This window comes from Hippocampus bargibanti, linkage group LG02, assembly GCF_051943395.1.
Source record: "Hippocampus bargibanti isolate YZ-2025 linkage group LG02, ASM5194339v1, whole genome shotgun sequence".
NCBI lineage: Eukaryota > Metazoa > Chordata > Actinopteri > Syngnathiformes > Syngnathidae > Hippocampus > Hippocampus bargibanti.
The window spans coordinates 2305001-2326999 of record NC_142735.1 but is presented as its reverse complement, the minus strand read 5'-3'; the positions used below and the strand labels follow the sequence as shown (position 1 = coordinate 2326999).

The 21999-nt window shown below is 36.8% G+C and overlaps 1 protein-coding gene across 2 annotated transcripts in view; it reads left to right on the top strand.

Annotated features, from left to right (window-relative positions):
- Window positions 1-21999, top strand: part of gabrb2a (gamma-aminobutyric acid type A receptor subunit beta2a) — a 49337-nt gene that overhangs the window by 7636 nt on the left and 19702 nt on the right. For both annotated transcript variants that reach the window (XM_089020312.1, XM_089020302.1), the window contains exon 4: window positions 15240-15460. In XM_089020312.1, coding sequence (XP_088876438.1) covers window positions 15240-15460 — 221 coding nt within the window. The remainder of the gene's footprint in view (window positions 1-15239; window positions 15461-21999) is intronic.

Here is a 21999-nt window from a genome sequence, read left to right as displayed (position 1 = left end):
TTTTTATTGTTTTTTTTTTGCTTAAATTATTTAACTACCAAAAATTATGTGAAAAACGAATTACTCATGTAAAAAAATACACTATCAAATATTTATATGGCTTGATTTATATGTGCACAGAGAGCATCCACAAACTTTCACTTTCCCTGTGGTTACTTTGGTCTGATGATCAGCTATCACTAATTTGCTTTTCATATTAATAATGCTATCATACCAATGAGTAAAAAAAATCATAATTGAATAATAATAACAGCATAATGTAATAACATTTGTCCACCTGTCCACCCTCACCCCCCCCCCATTACCTCACTGCTGCGTGTGTCGATAATTCACCCCTCCCTCCTCTACAACGGATGTCGACCAATCACGTGCGGCTTTAACCAAAGACCGGGGGCTGGGAATAGAGGACAAAAAAAGTCGGCTCCCATTTCCGGCTCCTTGTTAGGAACCGGCTCTCTTTGTTCACTTCAGAGATCCGGCTCTAATATCCGGCTCGTTCGCGAACGACACATCACTACTAGCTGTCTGTCTATCTAGCTAGCTACCTAGCTCTAACTAACGTATCCTGTGACCTTGAGAGTTTTGAAAGGCGCTTAGAAATCAAATTGATTATTATCTGGCTATCCCGCTGTCTGTATAGCTAGCTAGCTAGCTATTTTCTGTCTAGCTCGCTACCTAGCTAGCTATTTGCTCTCTAACTAGCTACCTAGTTAGCAATCTATTTGCTATCTGTTTAGCTGGCTATATATTAACTATCTACTTAGCTATTAGCTATCTATCTGGATAGCTATGGAGCTGGCTAGCTATTAACTATATATTAGCTAGCTTTCTATCTATTTGAGTTACTTCCGGGTTCCGGCATATGGCTTCCGCTGCTCATCCACAGAAAAACATATCCTGTGACTGTAAAGTGGCCTTGAGAGTTTTGAAAGGCGCTTAGAAATTACATTTTTTATTATTATTATTATTATTATTATTATTATCTGGCGATCCAGCTGTCTACATAGCTGGCTAGCTATTTGCTATCGAGCTAGAAACCGAATCGTTTAAACCACCTCCCTGCTGCGTTCTTGACCAATCACGTGGCTTTAACCGAAGACCAGGGGCGGGCAATAGAGGACAAAAAAAGTCGGCTCCCTGTTCGGAATCGGCTCTCTTCGTTCAGTTTAGAGATCCGGCTCTAAGAACCGGCTCGTTCGCGGACGACACAACACTAACACGATTACACGATAACACGACGATTTTGAGTCTTCACCAATAACATAAACACATAAATAAATCTTTTCTGTCAAATTTGAACAGCTCACACCTAAAATGGCCGCATATCAAAACAAAACCGTTTCACCTCTGAATTATTTCACATTTAGATCAACGTTGGACCGTGTGTTGGCTCGTTATCATCGCAGCGAGCGGAGTCTGGGTTGTAAACAGCTGCCCGTTCATCTAATTAAAGATCCAAATGCCTCTGGTGGAGAATGAACTCAACATTTCGGTTGGGCTCATTGAAGTCGATGAGGCGGCGGAGGTCCCGCTTGTTTTGAAGTGAAATAGGAATTTGTAATTGGGCTTGTACTTACAATCATATTTCGCGGCTTCAAAATAAAACAAAACAAAATATACATACAGGTATACTGTACAACGGTACATACGAACCTGGTTGGAATAATATATGTAGTATTCTCTCCAGTTGTACATGTACATATCTGTATAGAGCATATATTTTATCTTTTTTTTTTCAGTACAAACCAATACAGGTTACTGATACAAGTCTTAAAGGACAACCGACGTCTCCGGACAAGTTGTGTCCATAATTTGTAAAATGTCTTCAAATGACTTCTACTGAGCGTATGTTACAAAGATTCCACCGCATATAGCTATATTTTACGTTTTAAGAATCGCACTGAATATAAAGGAAGTCTTGTTTTTGAGTTGGTGACGAGTCCGTACGTGACGTCACTGAAGGAACGCCCTTGACCGAAAAAAAGACATATCGTAGCATCACGTCAATGTATTTTGCTGTACTTGTTTGGTCTGAAAACCTCGTCTTGCACCAAAAAGCCGCCAGAGGAGGGCGACCAAGCTCCATGGAAAGAATTTATCAGCCTATGGAAACGGGCTTCTTAATTCCTCAGAGGAGCTTGGACGCCATTTTCTGCCTCTTTTTGAGTGATACATCCCCCCCCCCCCCCCCGATGTTCCCTCAAAACGGAATAAATTCTTTAATCGATTGCAAACATGTATGCTTTCCTCTTCAGAACTATTTGAATCATATTCATAACTGGATGAGTAACAAGAAAGCATCGTCTCTGAATCTGAAGCCATTGTTTTGATTCTCCAGCAATGCAAGACGTCTTGGCGTGATGTCACGAACTGGGGGCGGGACTTTCTGAAAACTTTTTCTGATTTTTTTTTTTTTTTTTTTTTTTGCAGATTTTGGACACTTTAAGTCATTTTTATTGGTGTTTTGCATTTGAATAAAAATATCATACTGCGTGGGTATTTTCGATGCTATAAAACGTTTTTCTGATGTCAGTGAGGAAACAAAAAACTGATGTCGGTTGTCCTTTAAACCAGTGTTTGAAATAACATCTGCCCGGAGGCCCGGGGCGTACAACTTTCAAAACGTCTCGGCCCGGGTAGCCGATATCTTCTTCAAGAAAAAAATAAAAAAATAAAAATAAATTCAAATGAAACGTTTGTTTTAGTCAATAAAGCAAACCGCTACAAGCCACACGGACTCCTCTTTCTAAGCACCTTTCAAAACTTTCGAGTACACTTTACAGTCACGGTATAGTCCAAAGCATGAAACAGGCTTCTGATTGGCCGTGCCAAGTATGCAAATTGGCAAACGAACGTTCGTTTGGCAACTTGCATACTGCTGGCGAGCAATATCTATCTATTAGTTATCTGGCTATCGAGCTAGCTATCTCTGGATACCTTTCTATCTATTTGAGTTACTTCTGGGTTGAGTGAACACTAACGCGTTTGGCTGCCACTGCTCACCACCGACATAAAAACTTATCCTGTGACTTTAAAGTGACCTTGAGAGTTTTGAAAGGTGCTTATAAATGAAATGTATTATTATTATTACGATTATTATTGAAAAACTGATCCTGTGACTGTAAAGTGATCTTGAGAGTTTTGAAAGGCGCTTACAAATGAAATGTATTATTATTATTTTTATAATTTTCATTATTATTATTTTTATCATTTGCTAGCTATTTGCTATTTATTAGCTCTGGCTGGCTTGCTAGCTATCTGGCTGGCTAGCTAGTTATCTAGCGAGCTATCTATTCACTATCTAGCTGGCTGGCTATCTAGCTAGGTATCTGTTGGCTATCGATTAGCTAGCTAGCTTTCTATCTATTTGAGTTACTTCGGGGTTGAGTTAAAGCTGGCGCGTGTGGCTGTCGCTGCTCGCCCACAGAAAAAAAATGATCCTGTGACTGTAAAGTGACCTTGAGAGTTTTGAAAGGCGCTTAGAAATGAAATGTATTATTATTATTATTGTTATTATTGCGAGGCAGCTCTTCTTCTCTTTTGCAGTCCAATTCTTAAATGCAACATCGCCCCCTCTGGTCATAAATTCCAAGTGATCACATATTTCCCACCAAAATGCGTTTTATTTAATCCAAGCAATCCATGTAGCAATATTTCAACGTGCAGTTTTCTTTGCCAGGCTGGAATTAGGCTGTCTACCCCTCCCCCCCCCCAGCTGATAATTACATGTAAAATACCTGAGGTCGCTGCCTGCAATATAATACTCCACTCTGAATGTTAATTAGCTGCCTGCGAATTAAAAGATTTAAACAAACCAGCTGTGGTGGTTTCCATGATGGAGGAATTAGCGGGGCGTGAGCGTCTCTCTTTGAACCGTCATTATACTGACGTAGCTATCTATCCAGCTAGCTGGTTATTTATTAGATATCTATTATATTAAGCTAGCTGGTTATCTGTTGCATGTCTGTTATCTGGATGTCTATTGGCTATCTGTTTGCTATCTGGCTGGCTGTCCGGCTATTAGCTGTCTATCTGGCTGTATGGCTGTCTGTTAGCTAGCTGGCTTACTATCTATTAGCTATCTGTTAGCTATCTAGCTGGATGGCTATCTATTAGCTAGCTAGCTATATTTCTGTATGTATTTGAGTTAATCCGTGTTGAGTGAATGCTGGCGCGTGTGGCTGCCGCTGCTCACCCACAGAAAAAAAAAATATCCTGTGACTGTAAAGTGACCATGAGAGTTTTGAAACGCGCTTATAAATGAAATTTATTATTATTATTATTATTATTATTAGGACGTGGCTGTCACATGACCAAGCATTAAAAAAAATAGTACAAAAAAAATCCTTCCAACACGTTTACATGAGACATTTTCTGTCTGTGTTTTGTGAAAAACAATTTTGATCGTTTTCATCCAAACCGATCCTCCTCCATTTTATTTTCAGCATGTGGAAAATAAGCTTGTGTTATTTTTATTCAGTGTTGCCATGACAACGTGGCTTCTTCTAGTTTGTTTATTTTTATTTTTTTTTCTTTCCTCGCTGCATCCGAGTTAGCCAAGGGAGGAAAATATCTTTTGAACGTTTACATACTTGGAGATAGAAACAATGTTTTGCCTGTGTGGACATTATTTTTTTATTATTATTATTATTATTATTATTATTATTATTGGGTAGTGTCACGTTTAGGTTGGCGGCCAACAGGTGGCACTGTCGGCCCCGCCTGCCGCTGCGCAGGTGTTGGTCGTTTTAATCAGTGGCAAATGAAAGAACTGTGTCGAGTCATTGTTTGTTTCACCCTGTCAGGTTAGTTTAATTTCGTCATGGTTTTGTTTGCTACTCAAGGGCATCCTACTAGACTTCCGGAATATTCAGCACGAGTCTTAAAACGTAAAATCTAGCTATATGCGGTGGAATCTTTGTAAAATACGCTCAGTAGAAGTCATTTGAAGCCATTTTACAAAATTATGGACACAACTTGTCCGGAGACGTCGGTTGTCCTTTAAGATCCGAATGGCAGCTGCAGGACAAAGTCATTAGTTATGCTAAATGGACACGCAGATTAATATGGTCAGAAGCATAATTATAGCAAAAAAAGAACAACACTTAATCCCAGGGGGCTTTCTTCCATGGAAACTGGGCTTTTCCGCTTTATATTTAATCCGTGATGACTGGCCTTGTTTGTAAATACTAAGTAGTGTATGTTTGTGATGCATGACATGAGCCGTTACTGCATACTTGATTGTAAAACCGGAACAATACTCGTGTATATGATTATATTCTCCATCCATTTTCTGATCTTCTTATCTGGTATATGATCATGGGTGAGCTGGATCCTCTCCTATCTGACTTTGAGTGTGAGGCAGGGTTACATCCCGGTCGGTTGCCAGTCAAGGTGATGTACACAGTGTTTCCCCAACCTTGATAAAACTAATGCACGTATTTCACATAGGGGTTGGGGGGGGGGGGATATCATGTCACACTATGTAGCAAAATCATTCATCATGCTGCATCTACGTTCTGGCCTTTCTTCACTCATTCACTGCCGGACATGTGCAAAAAATGTGTCCACTGCAGTGCCAGGGTTTTTGTCATTGTCACTCGAATTCCACAACACATAGATTATTGAGTTTTAGGACTACATAAAAATTCAATGTTGCGTTAAAAAAAAACCATAAGACTCTCTTCTTTTAGCTATATACTTGCTGTCTAGCTGGCTACTAGCTATCTGGCTATGTATTATCTATCTAGGTAGCTATCTAATAGCTATCTATTAGCTACCTATTAGCTAGCTAGCTTTCTATCTGAGTTACTTATACTATAGGTATATTTTACGTTTTAAGACTCGCACTGAATATTCAGGAAGTCTTGTTTTTGAGTTGGTGACGAGTCCGTATGTGACGTCACTAAAGGAACGCCCCCTGACCGAAAAAAAGACACATTGTAGCAGTCCTTCCATCACGTCAATGTATTTTGCTGTATTTGGTCTGAAAACCTTGTGTTGCACCCAAAAGCCGCTAGAAGATGGTATCCAAGCTCCATATAAGAAATTTATCAGCCTGTGGAAACGGAGGTGACCACAGGAGGTCGCCATTTTGTGCCTCTTTTCTCGTGATCGTTTCTCCCCAATGTTGCCTCAAAATGGCATGGAATAAATTCTTTAATCGATTGCAAACATGTATGCTTTCCTCTTCAGAACTATTTGAATCATATTCATAACTGGAGGTGTAACAAGAAAGCATATTCTCCGAATCTGAAGCCATTGTTTTGATTCTCCAGCAATGCAAGACGTCTTGGCGTGACGTCACAAACTGGGGGCGGGACTTTCTGAAAATGCCTAATTCGCAGCTAATTTTTTTGCTGATTTTGGACACTTTAAGTCATTTTTATTGGTGTTTTGCATTTGACTAAAAATATCAGCCTGCGTGTTTTGGGTATTTTAGATGCTATAAAACGTTTTTCTGATGTCGATTAAGAAACAAAAAAGTGACGTGGGTTGTCCTTTAAGGCTTAGAAAATTAGAAAGTAGAAAGTTATGTTTTATGGGGACCTGGGAACGGATTATTCTCATTTTAATGGTTTCCTATGGAAAATTAATTTTTGGGATACACACTTTACACACTCTGTCTGGGAACCAATTATGTTCGTAAGCCAAGGTATCACTGTACACTAAAACCAAGCTGTACTGGTTGATGCTACCAAGCAGGACCCGGCTCTGTCGTGAATGGACCGCCTTCAAATCCACGCAACCTAAATATGTACTCATGGGTACTTTCCTGCCTTATCGGCTGTGACGGCTGATGTAGTCGTAATGGAGGTCTTGTAACAACAGTCGCCTGTCAGATTTCTCAGCGAAACACAAATATCGTCGTTGACAATCTGTCAGATTCCGAATCGGGGGGGGGGGATTGTTAGCCCCACAAACGCATCTGCTGTGCAACCAGCCTTGATGCATTTTTTTTCCATCCAAAGCGGCTGCGTCCACTGTGAATCCTCACTGCATTTATGTACAGTGAGACCTCAACTTACAAACACCTTATCTTACAAACTTTTCATCTTACAAACGTCAAATTTCTGAAAATTAATCCTTATAATAAGCATTATTTTCATAATACACACCCACCACGGCTGGCGGAGTGATCTTCGGCGGAAGCACACGACCGAACAGCACCAGAAGTTACCAACAGTCCTTATGGAAGGTGACACTCCTTCCATAAGCCATCAACGACCATCAAAAAGGTAAATAAAACTTTATTTTACAGCACAGTTTATTTCTTTAATTACAGTCCTCATGTAATGCGCCTCTCTTTCCAAACAGCAATTCCCTTTGACCTTCGACCTCCAACGCCATTCCATTAAGCCATAAATGACCATCACAAATGTAAATAAAGTGACTTTATGATACAATGCAGTGTATTTCTTTCATTACAATACAATAGCACATTTATTATACATAGAATGAGGTATATTGTGTGGTTTTTTAAGGCTTATTTAGTTGAAAAGTATATTTTATGGAAAACCCGGGAACGGATTATTCGCATTTTAATGGTTTCCTATGAGAATTTCTTTTTTGAGATACACACTTTTCGCCTTACACACTCTGTCTGGGAACCAATTAAGTTCGTAAGTTGAGGTCTCACTGTATTCATGCTTCTTCTTCTTCTTCTTCTTCTTTTCATTCAATGCTCTCCACTCCATAAGATGTCTCCCTCACTGGTGCTCACTGAGCCGTCTGCGTAATGTTAATGGAGTATGTGACAAGGAGAATGAAGGTCGCTCTGCGAGTCTCCACCCCAACGCAAGATCTCGGTCATCTGTAGCTTTTTTTGGGATGCTGCATGCTGCTTTTTTTTGTTGCCTTCCTCACCTGCCTCATCCTGCTACCCCCATCTGTACTCTTCGGACACTGGGCTCCAAACGTATAAACCCCATATTCATCTAAAAACACACCTATTTAAAATAGCAATTTTTTTTGTGTAGCTTTATCTCTTGTTTCTATTTATAACTGTTTTATTTATTATTGTATCTATGCTTATCTGTGACTATAAAGTGTCCTTGAGAGCTTTGAAAGGCGCTTGAAATAAAATGTATTATTATTATTATTATTATTTTATTATATTATATCTAGCTATCTTACTGTCTAGCTAGCTAGCTCCCTGTCTAGCTAGCTAGCTCTCTCTAGCTGGCTAGCTGTCTGTGTAGCTGGCTAGCTTTCTATCTCGCTGGCTAGCTCTCTGTCTCGTTGGCTAGCTCTCTGTCTAGCTGGTTAGCTCTCTGTCAGGGTGGCTTGCTCTCTGTCAGGCTGGCTAGCTAGCCAGACAGAGGACTAGCTAGCCAGCTCTCTGTCAGGCTGGCTAGCTAGCCAGACAGAGGACTAGCTAGCCAAAGAGAGCAGTCAAGCTTATTGTCTAGCTGACTAGATGTATGTCTAGCTAGCTAGCTCTCTGGCTGGCTAGATAGTTCTCTGTTTAGCTAGCTAGCTTCCTGTGTAGCTAGCTAGCTCTCTGTCTGGCTGCCAAGCTCTCTGTCTCGCTGGCTAGCTCTCTGTACAGCTAGCTAGGTCTCTGTCTGGCTAGCTAGCTCTCTGTCTCGCTGGCTAGCTCTCTGCCTCACTGTCTAGCTCTCTGTCTAGCCAGCTAGGTCTCTGTCTAGCTAGCTAGGTCTCTGACTAGCTAGCTAGGTCTCTCTCTAGCTAGCTAGGTCTATGTCTAGCTAGCTACGTCTATGTATAGCTAGCTAGCTTTCTGTCTGACGAGCTAGCTCTCTATCTCGCTAGCTGTCTAGCGAGCTAGACATGCCATTGTTTCATAAAACAGAACATTTAAGTGATAAAGCGACACACTTGTTTGCCTGTTTGTTGTTGTCATATGATACTTTTTTTCATATGGATTTTATGGTTCATTTGACTTAATTTAGCATAAACCAAACATCAAGAACCATAAATATATGACGTATAGTAAATCTGAAATGATTTATGAAAAAACACAAATGTTTTGTTGAGGACAAAAAAGATGTCCTTGGAAAAAAAAATAATCACATTGGCAATGAAATTAGTTTTCAAAATCATTCAAATCTAGCGAGACTGCTCATTTGTCTCCATGTACCCCGCGATTGACTTGCAACAGACTCCATCTCAAACATGACCCTAAAATGGAGGCAAGATTTACAGAATAAATAGTTACCACTACGCCGTTAGATTCTTTCAAATGAGTCATTGCAAATCAAAATGGAGGTAATGTTGACGGTTGTGGAATGGATGAGAGGCTATCAGTAGCAAGAGAAGAGATGCTCAGTCGTGCTCGTGTCAAGGCGCCATCTGTCCACCCGTAATTGCACTCGCAACGTCACAGCACAGCCAGGGGGCAGCATGCAGGTGTTCGCTACTTCAACGCACACACACACACTTAACTGAACACGAATAAAAACAAGACACTAGCAGCTTGCCAGCATTCAAATATCTCAAGTTTTGCTCTGCATTTTTTTACTTTCTCGTTTTTGTGGGATGGCAAGGGCCAAATGTAGTTATAATAATAATAATAATAATAATAATAATAATAAATTTCATTTATAAGCGCCTTTCAAAACTCTCAAGGTCACTTTACAGTCACAGGATAAAGCTAGCTAGCTAGCTAATGGATCGAAAATAAATAGCTGATAGCCAGATAGCCGCCAGCTTGACAGCTAATAGCTAGCTAGCTAATGGATAGAAAATAAATGGCTAATAGCCAGCTAGACAGCTTACAGCCAGTCAGCTAGACAGCTAATAGCTAGGTAGCTAGCTAATGGTAGCAAATACATAGCGGATAGATAGCAATATAGCCGACTGCTGGGCAGATAGACGGCTTACAGCCAGCCATCTAGACAGCTAATAGCTAGCCAGCTAGCTAATGGCAGCAAATACATAGTGAATAGATAGCCAGAGAGCCAACAGTTGGTCAGCTAGAGGGCTAATAGCTAGCTAGACAGCTAATAGCTAGTTAGCTAGATAATGGTAGCAAATACATAGCGGATAGATACCCAGATAGCCAACAGCTGGCCAGCTAGACAGCTTACGGTCAGTATTCTAGACAGCTATTAGCTAGCCAGCTAGCTAATGGATAGCTAATAAATAGCTAATAGATAGCCAACAGCTAGACAACTTACAGCCAGCGAGCTAATAGCTAGCAAGCTAGCTGATGGATTTTTTTGTGGTGTCAATTATGATGTGAGAAAGTGCGTGGATGGATGGTCTTACTATGGTTATCTATCTATGTATCTATCTATCTGGCTATCTAACTGGCTATCTAGCTGGCTACCTAGCTAGATATCTAATTGCTATCTACCTGTATTAGATATCTAGCTGGCTAACTAACTATATAGCTATCAAGCTATCTATTAACTATCTATTAGCAATCTAAGGAGCTATTAGCTATATATTAGCTAGCTATCTAGCTTTCTTTCTATTTGAGTTATTATTATTGAGTTATATTGACTTCATGATCCTTTGGCTAGCTGTCTAGCTAGCTATCTGGCGAGCTACCTGCCTGGTTATCTAGCTGGCTATCTATTAGCTATCTATTTAGCTAGATATCTATTAGCTATTTCAGAATCAGGCACTATACAGTTCTATTTGGGTTACTGCTTAAAGAGTTAATGGCTTGGGGGGGGGAAGAAGCTGTTTAAATGTCTGCTGCTATTTATTATCTCGCTAGCTAGCTAACTTTCTATCTATGTGCATTATTCCAGGTTGAGTGAACGCTGGCGCGTGTGGCTGCCACGTCTCACCCACAGAAAAAAATGTATCCTGTGACTGAAAAGTGACCTTGAGAGTTTTGAAAGGCGCTTATGAATGAAATTTCTTCTTCTTATTCTTGTTCTTATTCTTGTTCTTCTTATTCTTCTTATTATTTTTCTTCTTCTTCCTATTCTTGTTAGTCTTCTTGTCATTCTTCTTCTCATTCTTATTCTTCTTTTTCTTCTTCTCATTCTTCTTTTTCTTCTTCTTCTTCTTTCTTCGTCTTCTTCTTCTTCTTCTTCTTTTTCTTCTTCTTTTTCTTCTTCTTCTTCTTTTTCTTCTTCTTCTTCTGCTTCTCATTCTTCTTCTCAATATTCGTATTCTTTTCTTCTCTTTCTTCTTTTTCTTCTTCTTATTGGCTTCTTTTTCTTTCTCTTCTTCTTCTTCTTTTTCTTCTTTTCTTCTTCTTATTATAGTCTTCTTTTTCGTCTTCTTCTTCTTCTTCATCTTATTCTTATTCGTTATTCTTATTATTAGTCTTCTTCTTCTTCTGGTTCTTCTTCTTGTTCTTCTTCTGAGTCTGGTTCTTCTTATTCTTCTTTCTTTTTTCTTCTACTTCTTCTTAGGCTTCTTTTTCTTTCTCTCTTTTCTTCTTATTCTTCTTATTTTTAGTCTTATCTCTTCTTCTTCTTCTTCTTTTTTGTCTTTTTCTTATTCTTTCCTTTTTCTTCTTCTTCTTTTTCGTCTCCTTATTAGTCTTCTTATTCTTCGTCTTCTTTTCTTCTTATTCTTATTATTATTAGTCTTCTTATTCTTGTTCTTCTTCTTGTTCTTCTTCTTCTTGTTCTTCTTATTCTTGTTTTTCTTATTCTTCTTCTTCTAATTATTATTATTATTGTTGAACAAACAAATAGGACGTCCAAATAGAATTTTTGGGAATCTTTGGACTCAGCGTATGCCTACACTTGCTCAACATGGCGACCGGTCGAGCGGCTGCGGAGAGCTAACGATCCCGTAGGTGATGCAGCCGAGCGAGCCATCGGCAGCCGGATAATGAGACAGCGCGTGAGAGGAAAAGGTTCAGCGGGAACTCTGAGTAATGGGGCAAGGATGGCAAAGTCCTCGCTTGACTTTTCCCCCTTCGCAACAACATCAACATGGCAGAAGCTTGGGTATTTTTAGATGCCCTTTTACCCAATGTTTCAGCGGCTAGGCAGCAAAACCCAAAACGTGGCGATTATTTTGTCACGCCGGTGCACCATGACGGAAAAAAAAAAAAAAAAAAAAAGAAATACTCGGTGAAAACGCAATAACGAGCAACGATGATAGCCGTGTTTTACAGCCTGTTTTCCTTCATGACAGCCATGTCTCCGCTCAACACCCTAAAAGAGCACATAACACCGCAGTGCTGTATTTCTCCGTGGGTGTGTGGGTGTCAAGAGTGAGAAGCAGAGAAAGAAAGATGAGGTGTAAACGCCATAAAATAAAAAAAAAAAAATAGTCAACGCCGTATCTTCAGTGCAGTACTTCTGGCTATTCATCACCAAGCCGAATTACAAGCAAAAAGGCAGCCGGGAAGAAGAAGAAGAAGAAGAAGAAGAGAAACGCCCGAGCCTCAGCTGGAGGAAGCTATTGGCTATTTATTCGTAGTAAGACAAATAGATACAAGGCTAGCTAACATGCCAATAGATAACTTTGTTAATGTGTTTGTGTAAATGTATGTATGTATGTATGTATGTATGTATGTATGTATGTATGTATGTATGTATGTATGTATGTATGTATGTATGTATGTATGTATGTATGTATTTCTTTATTTATTTGTGTTTGTTTATGTATTTAAGTGTTTGTTTATGTATTTATTTGTTTGTTTATATATATTTATGTATTTTTGTATTTATATATGTATTTATGTATATATTTGTTTGTTTATATATATTCATGTATTTTTGTATTTATATATGTATTTATGTATATATTTGTTTGTTTATATATATTTATGTATTTTTGTATTTATATATGTATTTATGTATATATTTGTTTGTTTATATTTATGTATTTATTCATGTATTTCTATATGTATTTATATATATATATATATATGTATTTACATACATGTGTTTATATACATGTATATATATATGCATTTGTATTTATATATATATATATATATATATATATATATATGCGTATGTATTTTTGTATGTATGTATTTTTTATGGGTATTTTTTTTGTATTTTTTTGTATTTTGTATGTATTTATTTAAGTGTTTATGTATTTGTTTGTTTATATATATTTATGTATGTATTTATTTGTTTATATATTTATTTGTTTGTTTATATATATTTATGTATTTATGTATGAATTGTGTATGGATTTATGTATTTATATATGTATGTATTTATGTGTGTATTTATGTATGTATTTATGCATGTATATATGGATGTATTTGTTTGTTTATATATATGTATGTATGTATGTATGTATGTATGTATGTATTTCTTTATTTATTTGTGTTTGTTTATGTATTTAAGTGTTTGTTTATGTATTTATTTGTTTGTTTATATATATTTATGTATTTTTGTATTTATATATGTATTTATGTATATATTTGTTTGTTTATATATATTCATGTATTTTTGTATTTATATATGTATTTATGTATATATTTGTTTGTTTATATATATTTATGTATTTTTGTATTTATATATGTATTTAGGTATATATTTGTTTGTTTATATATATTTATGTATTTATTCATGTATTTCTATATGTATTTATATATATATATGTGTATTTACATACATGTATTTATATACATGTATTTATATATGCATTTGTATTTATGTATTTATATATATATATATATATATATATGCGTATGTATTTTTGTATGTATGTATTTTTTATGGGTATTTTTTTTGTATTTTTTTGTATTTTGTATGTATTTATTTAAGTGTTTATGTATTTGTTTGTTTATATATATTTATGTATGTATTTATTTGTTTATATATTTATTTGTTTGTTTATATATATTTATGTATTTATGTATGAATTGTGTATGGATTTATGTATTTATATATGTATGTATTTATGTGTGTATTTATGTATGTATTTATGCATGTATATATGGATGTATTTGTTTGTTTATATATATGTATGTATGTATGTATGTATGTATGTATTTCTTTATTTATTTGTGTTTGTTTATGTATTTAAGTGTTTGTTTATGTATTTATTTGTTTGTTTATATATATTTATGTATTTTTGTATTTATATATGTATTTATGTATATATTTGTTTGTTTATATATATTCATGTATTTTTGTATTTATATATGTATTTATGTATATATTTGTTTGTTTATATATATTTATGTATTTTTGTATTTATATATATATTTATGTATTTATTCATGTATTTCTATATGTATTTATATATATATACATGTATTTATATACATGTATTTATATATGCATTTGTATTTATGTATATATATATATATATATATATATATATATATATATATATATATATATATATATATATATATATATATATATATATATATATATGTATTTTTGTATGTATGTATTTTTTTTGGGTATTTTTTTTGTATTTTTTTGTATTTTGTATGTATTTATTTAAGTGTTTATGTATTTGTTTGTTTATATATATTTATGTATGTATTTATTTGTTTGTTTATATATTTTTTTGTTTGTTTATATGTATTTATGTATGAATTGTGTATGGATTTATGTATTTATATATGTATATATTTATGTGTGTATTTATGTATGTATTTATGCATGTATATATGGATGTATTTGTTTGTTTATATATATGTATGTATTTATGTTTGTATTTGTTTCTTTATATATATTCATGTATTTATTTATAGGTTTGTTTATTCATTCTAATAATGAAAGAACTTCCGGGTTGAGTGAACGCTGGCGCATGTGGCAGCCGCTGCTCACCAGCAGAAAAAATATCCTGTGACTGTAAAGTGTCCTTGAGAGTTTTGAAAGGCGCTTAGAAATGAAATGTATTATTATTATTATTTGCATCCCAGGCGTGATTGATTGTGTATCCAGTGGATTAGTACACTCGACCACTTACATATTTTATAAACATGGCTGACATGTTTGCTAAAATGTATGCAAACAATGTTTAAGGAACATATAAAACGTGATGATGATGTTGTAGCTAGCTATCTATTCACTATCTAGCTGGCTGGCTATCTAGCTAGGTATCTGTTGGCTATCGATTGGCTAGCTAGCTAGCTTACTATCTATTTGAGTTACTTCCACAGAAAAAACTGTGTGATTCTGTGACTGTAAAGTGACCTTGAGAGTTTTGGAAGGCGCTTTGAAATGAAATGTATTATTATTATTATTATTATTATTATAACATGTTGATGGTAGTCCGTTGTACTTTGTGTTTGATGTGTGTTAAAAAGCAAACCTTAATTTTCTACAAATTAAAGCGCATTAATCCATCCATTGACTTTATCCTCTCTCCCGTAGGACTACACGTTGACCATGTACTTCCAACAAGCGTGGCGGGATAAACGACTCTCCTATTCCGAGATCGCCTACAACCTCACTCTGGACAACCGAGTGGCCGATCAGCTTTGGGTCCCGGACACTTACTTTCTCAATGACAAGAAGTCCTTTGTGCACGGCGTCACTGTCAAGAACAGGATGATCCGCCTGCATCCTGATGGCACTGTACTTTATGGACTCAGGTAAGCCGCTTATAGCTGCCCCCAACCCCCCCTCTTGTGTGTCATGATTAGCGCATTGATTATGTAGCGTAATGAGGTAACGGGGTCCTATCTGGTGCGTCTAACTGGGCAATTTTTATGATGAACTGTACGCTGGTGTATTGGAAGTTATATGACTTAGATTTAAAGGACAACCGACACCATTTTTTTTTTTGTGATTCCTAACTGAAATCAGAAAAAACGTTTTATAGCATCTTAAATACCCAAAACTGATATTTTTAGTCAAATGCAAAACACTAATAAAAATGAGTTAAAGTGTTCCAAAACTACTTGGAGATGGAGATGCTCACCCACAGAAAAAAACTAATCCTGTGACTGTAAAGTGACCTTGAGAGTTTTGAAAGGCGCTTAGAAAGGAAATGTATTACAGTAAAGTCTCTTTATATCGATATCGGATATATCGATAGTCCCGGTTATATCGATACTATTTCTATGCACGCACTGAGAAAATTACATGCAAACAGGGTCGGATATATCGATAGTCCCGGTTATATCGATATTTTTTCGGACTCCCTTGAATATCGATATAACGAGACTTTACTGTATTATTATTATTATTATTATTATTATTATTATTATTATTATTATTATTATTACTATTATTACTATTATTATTTTCTTCATGTCTTTGGGATGCCAATATGCTTTTATATTACCAGAAAGGATACTTTCCTAATTTAGCCGCCTACATTCCTTGATGATCATGAAAATCCATAATTGATATTGGTCCACATCAATAATGAAGTAATACGCTACAAATGAGCTATCTGTCAGATTGGACCGGGATGGTTCAACCTGTCTGCAAGTCATCTCCGGTTGATGTTTGGACCGGCACACCACAGAGGAGAATGTAATCTATAATAAATAGCTCCAGGATCAATAATGTAGCAGTTCAATACAAACATTGAATCCGTATCTGAAGTCATGTACAGTGATATCTCGGTTTACGAACCCCTTGGCTTACGAACCTTTCGGTTTACGAACGTTAAATTTATGAACATTTTACCTTGGCATACGAACTATTTTTCGGCATACACACGGAGCTGCCACAATGAGTGATGTGTCATTGACGAATGAGCCCGTTCTCCTAACGAGAAAATGGCAGTCGGCTTGTTATTGTCCTCTATTCCCCACCCCCAGTCTTTGGTTAAAGCCACGTGATAGGTCAGGAACGCAGCAGTGAGGGGAGGTGGTTTAAACATTAAAGAGACAGGCAGACGACAGACAGACAGTGACAAAATAGATAAAAAACAGTGAAATTTGGAATCGTTTCAACTTTGATAGTTCAAAGGCAGAGTGTAGACTGCAAGGTTAAAATTCCCATCAATCAGGATCCACAAATAACCCGCCATCAGTTCAAATTGAAATGAAAAGACAAGGGAAGTGTGTCTGCTTGCATCTGTTGCTCTTGCAATATCACAATTTACAAGATGTACAACCCAGAACTCCTTGAGACACCATGCAAAACCTATCAATTCCATCAAGCCATCAATGACCATCACAAAGGTAAATAAAATGACTTTATTATACCGTACAGTTTATTTCTTTAATTATAATACCATAGCACATTTATTATACATAAAATAAGGTATATTTTGTGTAGTTTTAAGGCTTAGAAAATTAGAAAATTATATTTTATGGGGACCTGGGAACGGATTATTCTCATTTTAATGGTTTCCTATGGGAAATAAATTTTTGGGATACACACTTTTTGCTTTACACACTCTGTCTGGGAACCAATTAAATTTATAAACCAAGGTATCACTGTATGAGGTTCCCCCGTCCTGATGATCTGTCGCCTCCTTCTGTTTCGTACGGCGCGATAGCATATTTGCATGTCATAGCCAAAAAGCGACAATTGCATCTAATTCAAGACATTGCAGCATTCAGTCATTCTCTTGCTACACACGGCGATGCCTTTTTTTTTTAAGCGCAAAGACTCCTTAAAATATTAAAGCATCTGCACTGCACCAGATTATTCATCCCAACATTTTGTTGAGGGATTGTAATTCATAACACTCTGAGCCAATTATATAAAACCAACACATATGATTTGCATAACTACCCAAAGAAATGGAGGCTGGGAGAGGGGGAAGACGAAAAAAAAGGGGCTTGTTGTGAATTTGTGGGCATACCGTGCAGTTGTTACCTCACATACGTCGTCCTTGTCAGTGCATGGTGCCTTCAGGCTTCTCCCGTTATTTGCTTGGTGGGTTTGGTTCAGGTTTTACTTGATGCTAGCATATCCAGACACAAGCTGCTGTCAGAGTCAGTGCTGTGAGCAGGCTGACGCATACCTGCAGAGACGTGCGCCCTGGTTGCAACAGTAGTGGATGTGCACAAGATGGCTAACGGTGTGAAGGGAAAACAGGATGTCAGGAAATCACGGTGTATTTCTCCGTTAAAGGACGACCGACATCTCCGGACAAGTTGTGTCCATAATTTGTAAAATGGCTTCAAATGACTTCTACCGAGCGTATTTTACAAAGATTCCACCGCATGTAGCCATATTTTACGTTTTAAGACTCGCGCTGAATATTCCGGAAGTCTTGTTTTTGAGTTGTTGACGAGTCCTCACCCTACGTCACTGAAGGAACGCCCCTGACCGAGAAAGCGACACACAATGCATTTTGGGTACTTTGTTTGGTCTGAAAACTTCGTGTTGATGGCGAAATTAGAAGAAACACACATAAATAACGCGATGGTGAATCATTGTGTGTTGCACCAAGACTACTATTTGATACTAGTTGGAACAAATTCCCAGGAGACAAATCAGCCCATTTCCAACGGAGCTTGTGCGCCATCTTGCACATTTTCTGGACGCCACATTTCAGTCCAGATGCCTCAAAAGGACACGGAATGACTTCTTTAATCGATTGCAAACATTTATGCTTTCCTCTTCAGAACTATTGTAATCATATTCATAACTGGATGAGTAACAAGAAATCATCATCTCTAAATCTGAAGTCTCTGAAGCCATTGTTTTGATTCTGGAGCAATAGTGACGTCACGAACAAACGGGCGGGACTTCCTGAATCTGCTATCACAGGCTGATAAATTCCTTGTATGGAGCTTGGTCGCCCTCTTCTGGCTCTTTTTGGTGCAACATGACGTTTTCAGACCAAACAAGCACAGCAAAATGCATTGACGTGATGGAAGGACTGTTACAATGTGTCCTTTTTTTCCGGTAAGGGGCGTTCCTTTAGTGACGTCACGTAAGGACTCGTCACCAACTCAAAAACGAAACTTCCTGAATATTCAGCGCAAGTTTTAAAAGGTAAAATATAGCTATATGCGGTGGAATCTTTGTAAAATACGCTCAGTAGAAGTCATTTGAAGCCATTTTACAAATTATGGACACAACTTGTCCGGAGACGTCGCTTGTCCTTTAAAGTTATCAATATACCCCCCAAGCTAATGATCCAACATGGCCGGTTTGTATATTCAACGTGTGCAGAAGAGCTCGGACTCAGGCATAGTACACATTTTAGTTTGCAAAATGGCTGCTCGGGGAACTCCAGCTCTCTATCCAAAATGGACGCCACGACTCCATCTTAATTTCAACGTCTAGGCTCGTTACGGGGCTAAAATATGATTGGATGCAAAATGTCAGGTTGATTACGGCATCACTCGCACTCTTCAATTCACTTTTTTTTTTTTTTTTTTTTTTTGCTGTGACGCTGCCGGAAAATGAGATTCCCGTTTGGGAATTTGTGGTGGTTTGTGTTATGTGCGTAAACAAGGTCATTGGGAACAAAAGGGGCACACCTTCCCTCAGGGGGGTCCACACTCACACACATACAACATTGAGCAAAAACAGCCTTTTTTTTAGACCTCCATGTCCTATTAACTCGGACGCAAAGCAAATGTAGCGTGTTTGAATCTGCGTGATACGCTCCGGCGAGGCCTTTCCACCGGTAGGTCAAGCCGAGAGCAGCATGCTGCAGTGGTCCACTATCACCCACTGCAGTAAAAAAACAAAAGTAGGAAGGAGACAGAAAAGCTTCTCCTGCACACAAAAAAAACTGTCTTATCACCTAGCTCATTGTTAGCTGCTTATTAACTGTTCGTATTTCACATGCTAGCTCGGCTAACGGATGCTCAAGCCGCTTTTACTGAGCCTCCGTCAGACAGAAAAGCTTCGAGACTTGATGTAGGTAGTCTATAAATAGCCTGGTATTTATACCCCTGCCATTTTGGCCTCATTTTTTTTTTTTTTTGGTTTCCTTTCCCCTTTATCTGCACTTCTGTAACGCATTATTGGAACCCCTTGACGGCGAGTGATCGATCGATGACTTGCCAGAATGTCAAACATGGAAACCACATTTTTTTTGGTCATAAATGGGTAAAGTAGGGCGGAATTTTGACTCCTGCGTTAATCCCCCAATGCGCCACGGCGCCGCTAACTGGCTCTTACATAAGAGCCCAGAGAGCAAGAAGAATCTGAGAGAGAGGAAGGAAGGAAGATTGTGTCTCTACACTCTACAGCTAGAAACATAAAATGCTCATTCTCGCGCAGCACATATTTTGCGAAGGAACATTTTAAATAACACTTTTATTAGTATATTGCACCACTCTTTGTTCTCATGCGCTAAAGTAGAAAGATAATTTTGATAGAATTCGGGATACTGTGACACCTTGGCTTACGAACTTAGTTGATTCCCAGACAGAGTGTGTAAGGTGAAAAGTGTGTATCCCAAAAATTAATTTCCCATAGGAAACCATTAAAATGAGAACAATCCGTTCCCAGGAGCCCATAAAACATAATTTTCTAATTTTCTAAGCCTTAAAACTACACAAAATATTGTTCCGAGAAGACAAGTTATGGTTAAGTGGAATTTTATTTTGAAATCAGTTAAATTAAACAAGTCTGTGCGAAAAGTCTTAAGAAGAGACAAAAAGTTCAGAAAAGACAAATTACAGTCAAGTGGAATTTTATTTTGAAATCAGTTATATTAAAAAAGTCTGTGTGAAACGTCTCGAGAAGAAACAAAAGTTCCAAGAAGAAACAAAAGTTCAGAGAACAAACAAAAGTTCAGAGAAGACAAGTTCCGGTTAAGTGGAATTTTATTTTGAAATCATTTATATTAAACAAGTCCGAAAAGTCTTAAGAAGAGACAAAAAGTTCCGAAAAGACAGATTCCAGTCAAGTGGAATTTTATTTTGAAATCAGTTAAATTAAAAAACTCCATGCGAAAAATCTCGAGAAGAAAAAAAAGTTTCGAGAAGACAAGTTCTGGTCAAGTGGAATTTTATTTTGAAATCATTTATATTAAACAAGTCCGAAAAGTCTTAAGAAGAGACAAAAAGTTCCGAAAAGACAGATTCCAGTCAAGTGGAATTTTATTTTGAAATCAGTTAAATTAAAAAACTCCATGCGAAAAATCTCGAGAAGAAAAAAAAGTTTCGAGAAGACAAGTTCTAGTCAAGTGAAATTTTATTTTGAAATCAGTTAAATTAAAAAAGTCATTGCCAAAAGTCTCGAAGAAACAAAAGTTCTGAAAAGACAAGTTCCGGTTAAGGGAAATTTTATTTTGAAATCAATTAAATTAAACAAGTCCGTGCGAAACGTCTCGAAGATACAAAAGTTCAGAGAAGACAAGTTCCAGTCAAGTGGAATTTTATTTTGAAATCAGTTATATTAAACAAGTCTGTGTGAAACGTCTCGAGAAGAAACAAAAGTTCCAAAAAGACAAGTTCTGGTCAAGTAAAATTTTATATTGAAATCTGTTAAATTAAAAAACTCTGTGCGAAAAATCTCGAGAAGAAACAGAAGTTTTGAGAAAACAAGTTCCAGTCAAGTGGAATTTTATTTTGAAATCAGTTATATTAAACAAGTCAGTGTGAAAAGTCTCGAGAACAAACAAAAGTTCTGAAAAGACAAGTTAAGGGAATTTTATTTTGAAATCAGTTAAATTAAAAAACTCAGTGCGAAAAATCTCGAGAAGAAACAAAAGTTCTGAAAAGACAAGTTCCAGTCAAGTGAAATTTTATTTTGAAATCAATTAAATTAAACAAGTCCGTGCGAAAAGTCTCGAAGAAACAAAAGTTCAGAGAAGATAAGTTCCAGTTAAGTGGAATTTTATTTTGAAATCAATTATATTAAACAAGTATGTGTGAAACGTCTCGAGAAGAAACAAAAGTTCTCAAAAGACAAGTTCCGGTTAAGGGAAATTTTATTTTGAAATCAATTAAATTAAACAAGTCCGTGCGAAAAGACTCGACAAGAAACAAAAGTTCTGAAAAGACAAGTTCCAGTAAAGTGAAATTTTATTTTGAAATCAATTAAATTAAACAAGTCCGTGCGAAACGTCTCGAAGAAACAAAAGTTCCAAGAAGACAAGTTCCAGTCAAGTGAAATTTTATTTTGAAATCAATTAAATGAAACAAGTCATGGTGGATTGTGAACGTCGACTACAAGCTAAATTTGCTAGCATGTGTGATTTTTTTTTTTTTTGCCACCGTGATCTTCCATGGCGACTCCGTACTCAGAACGCCGC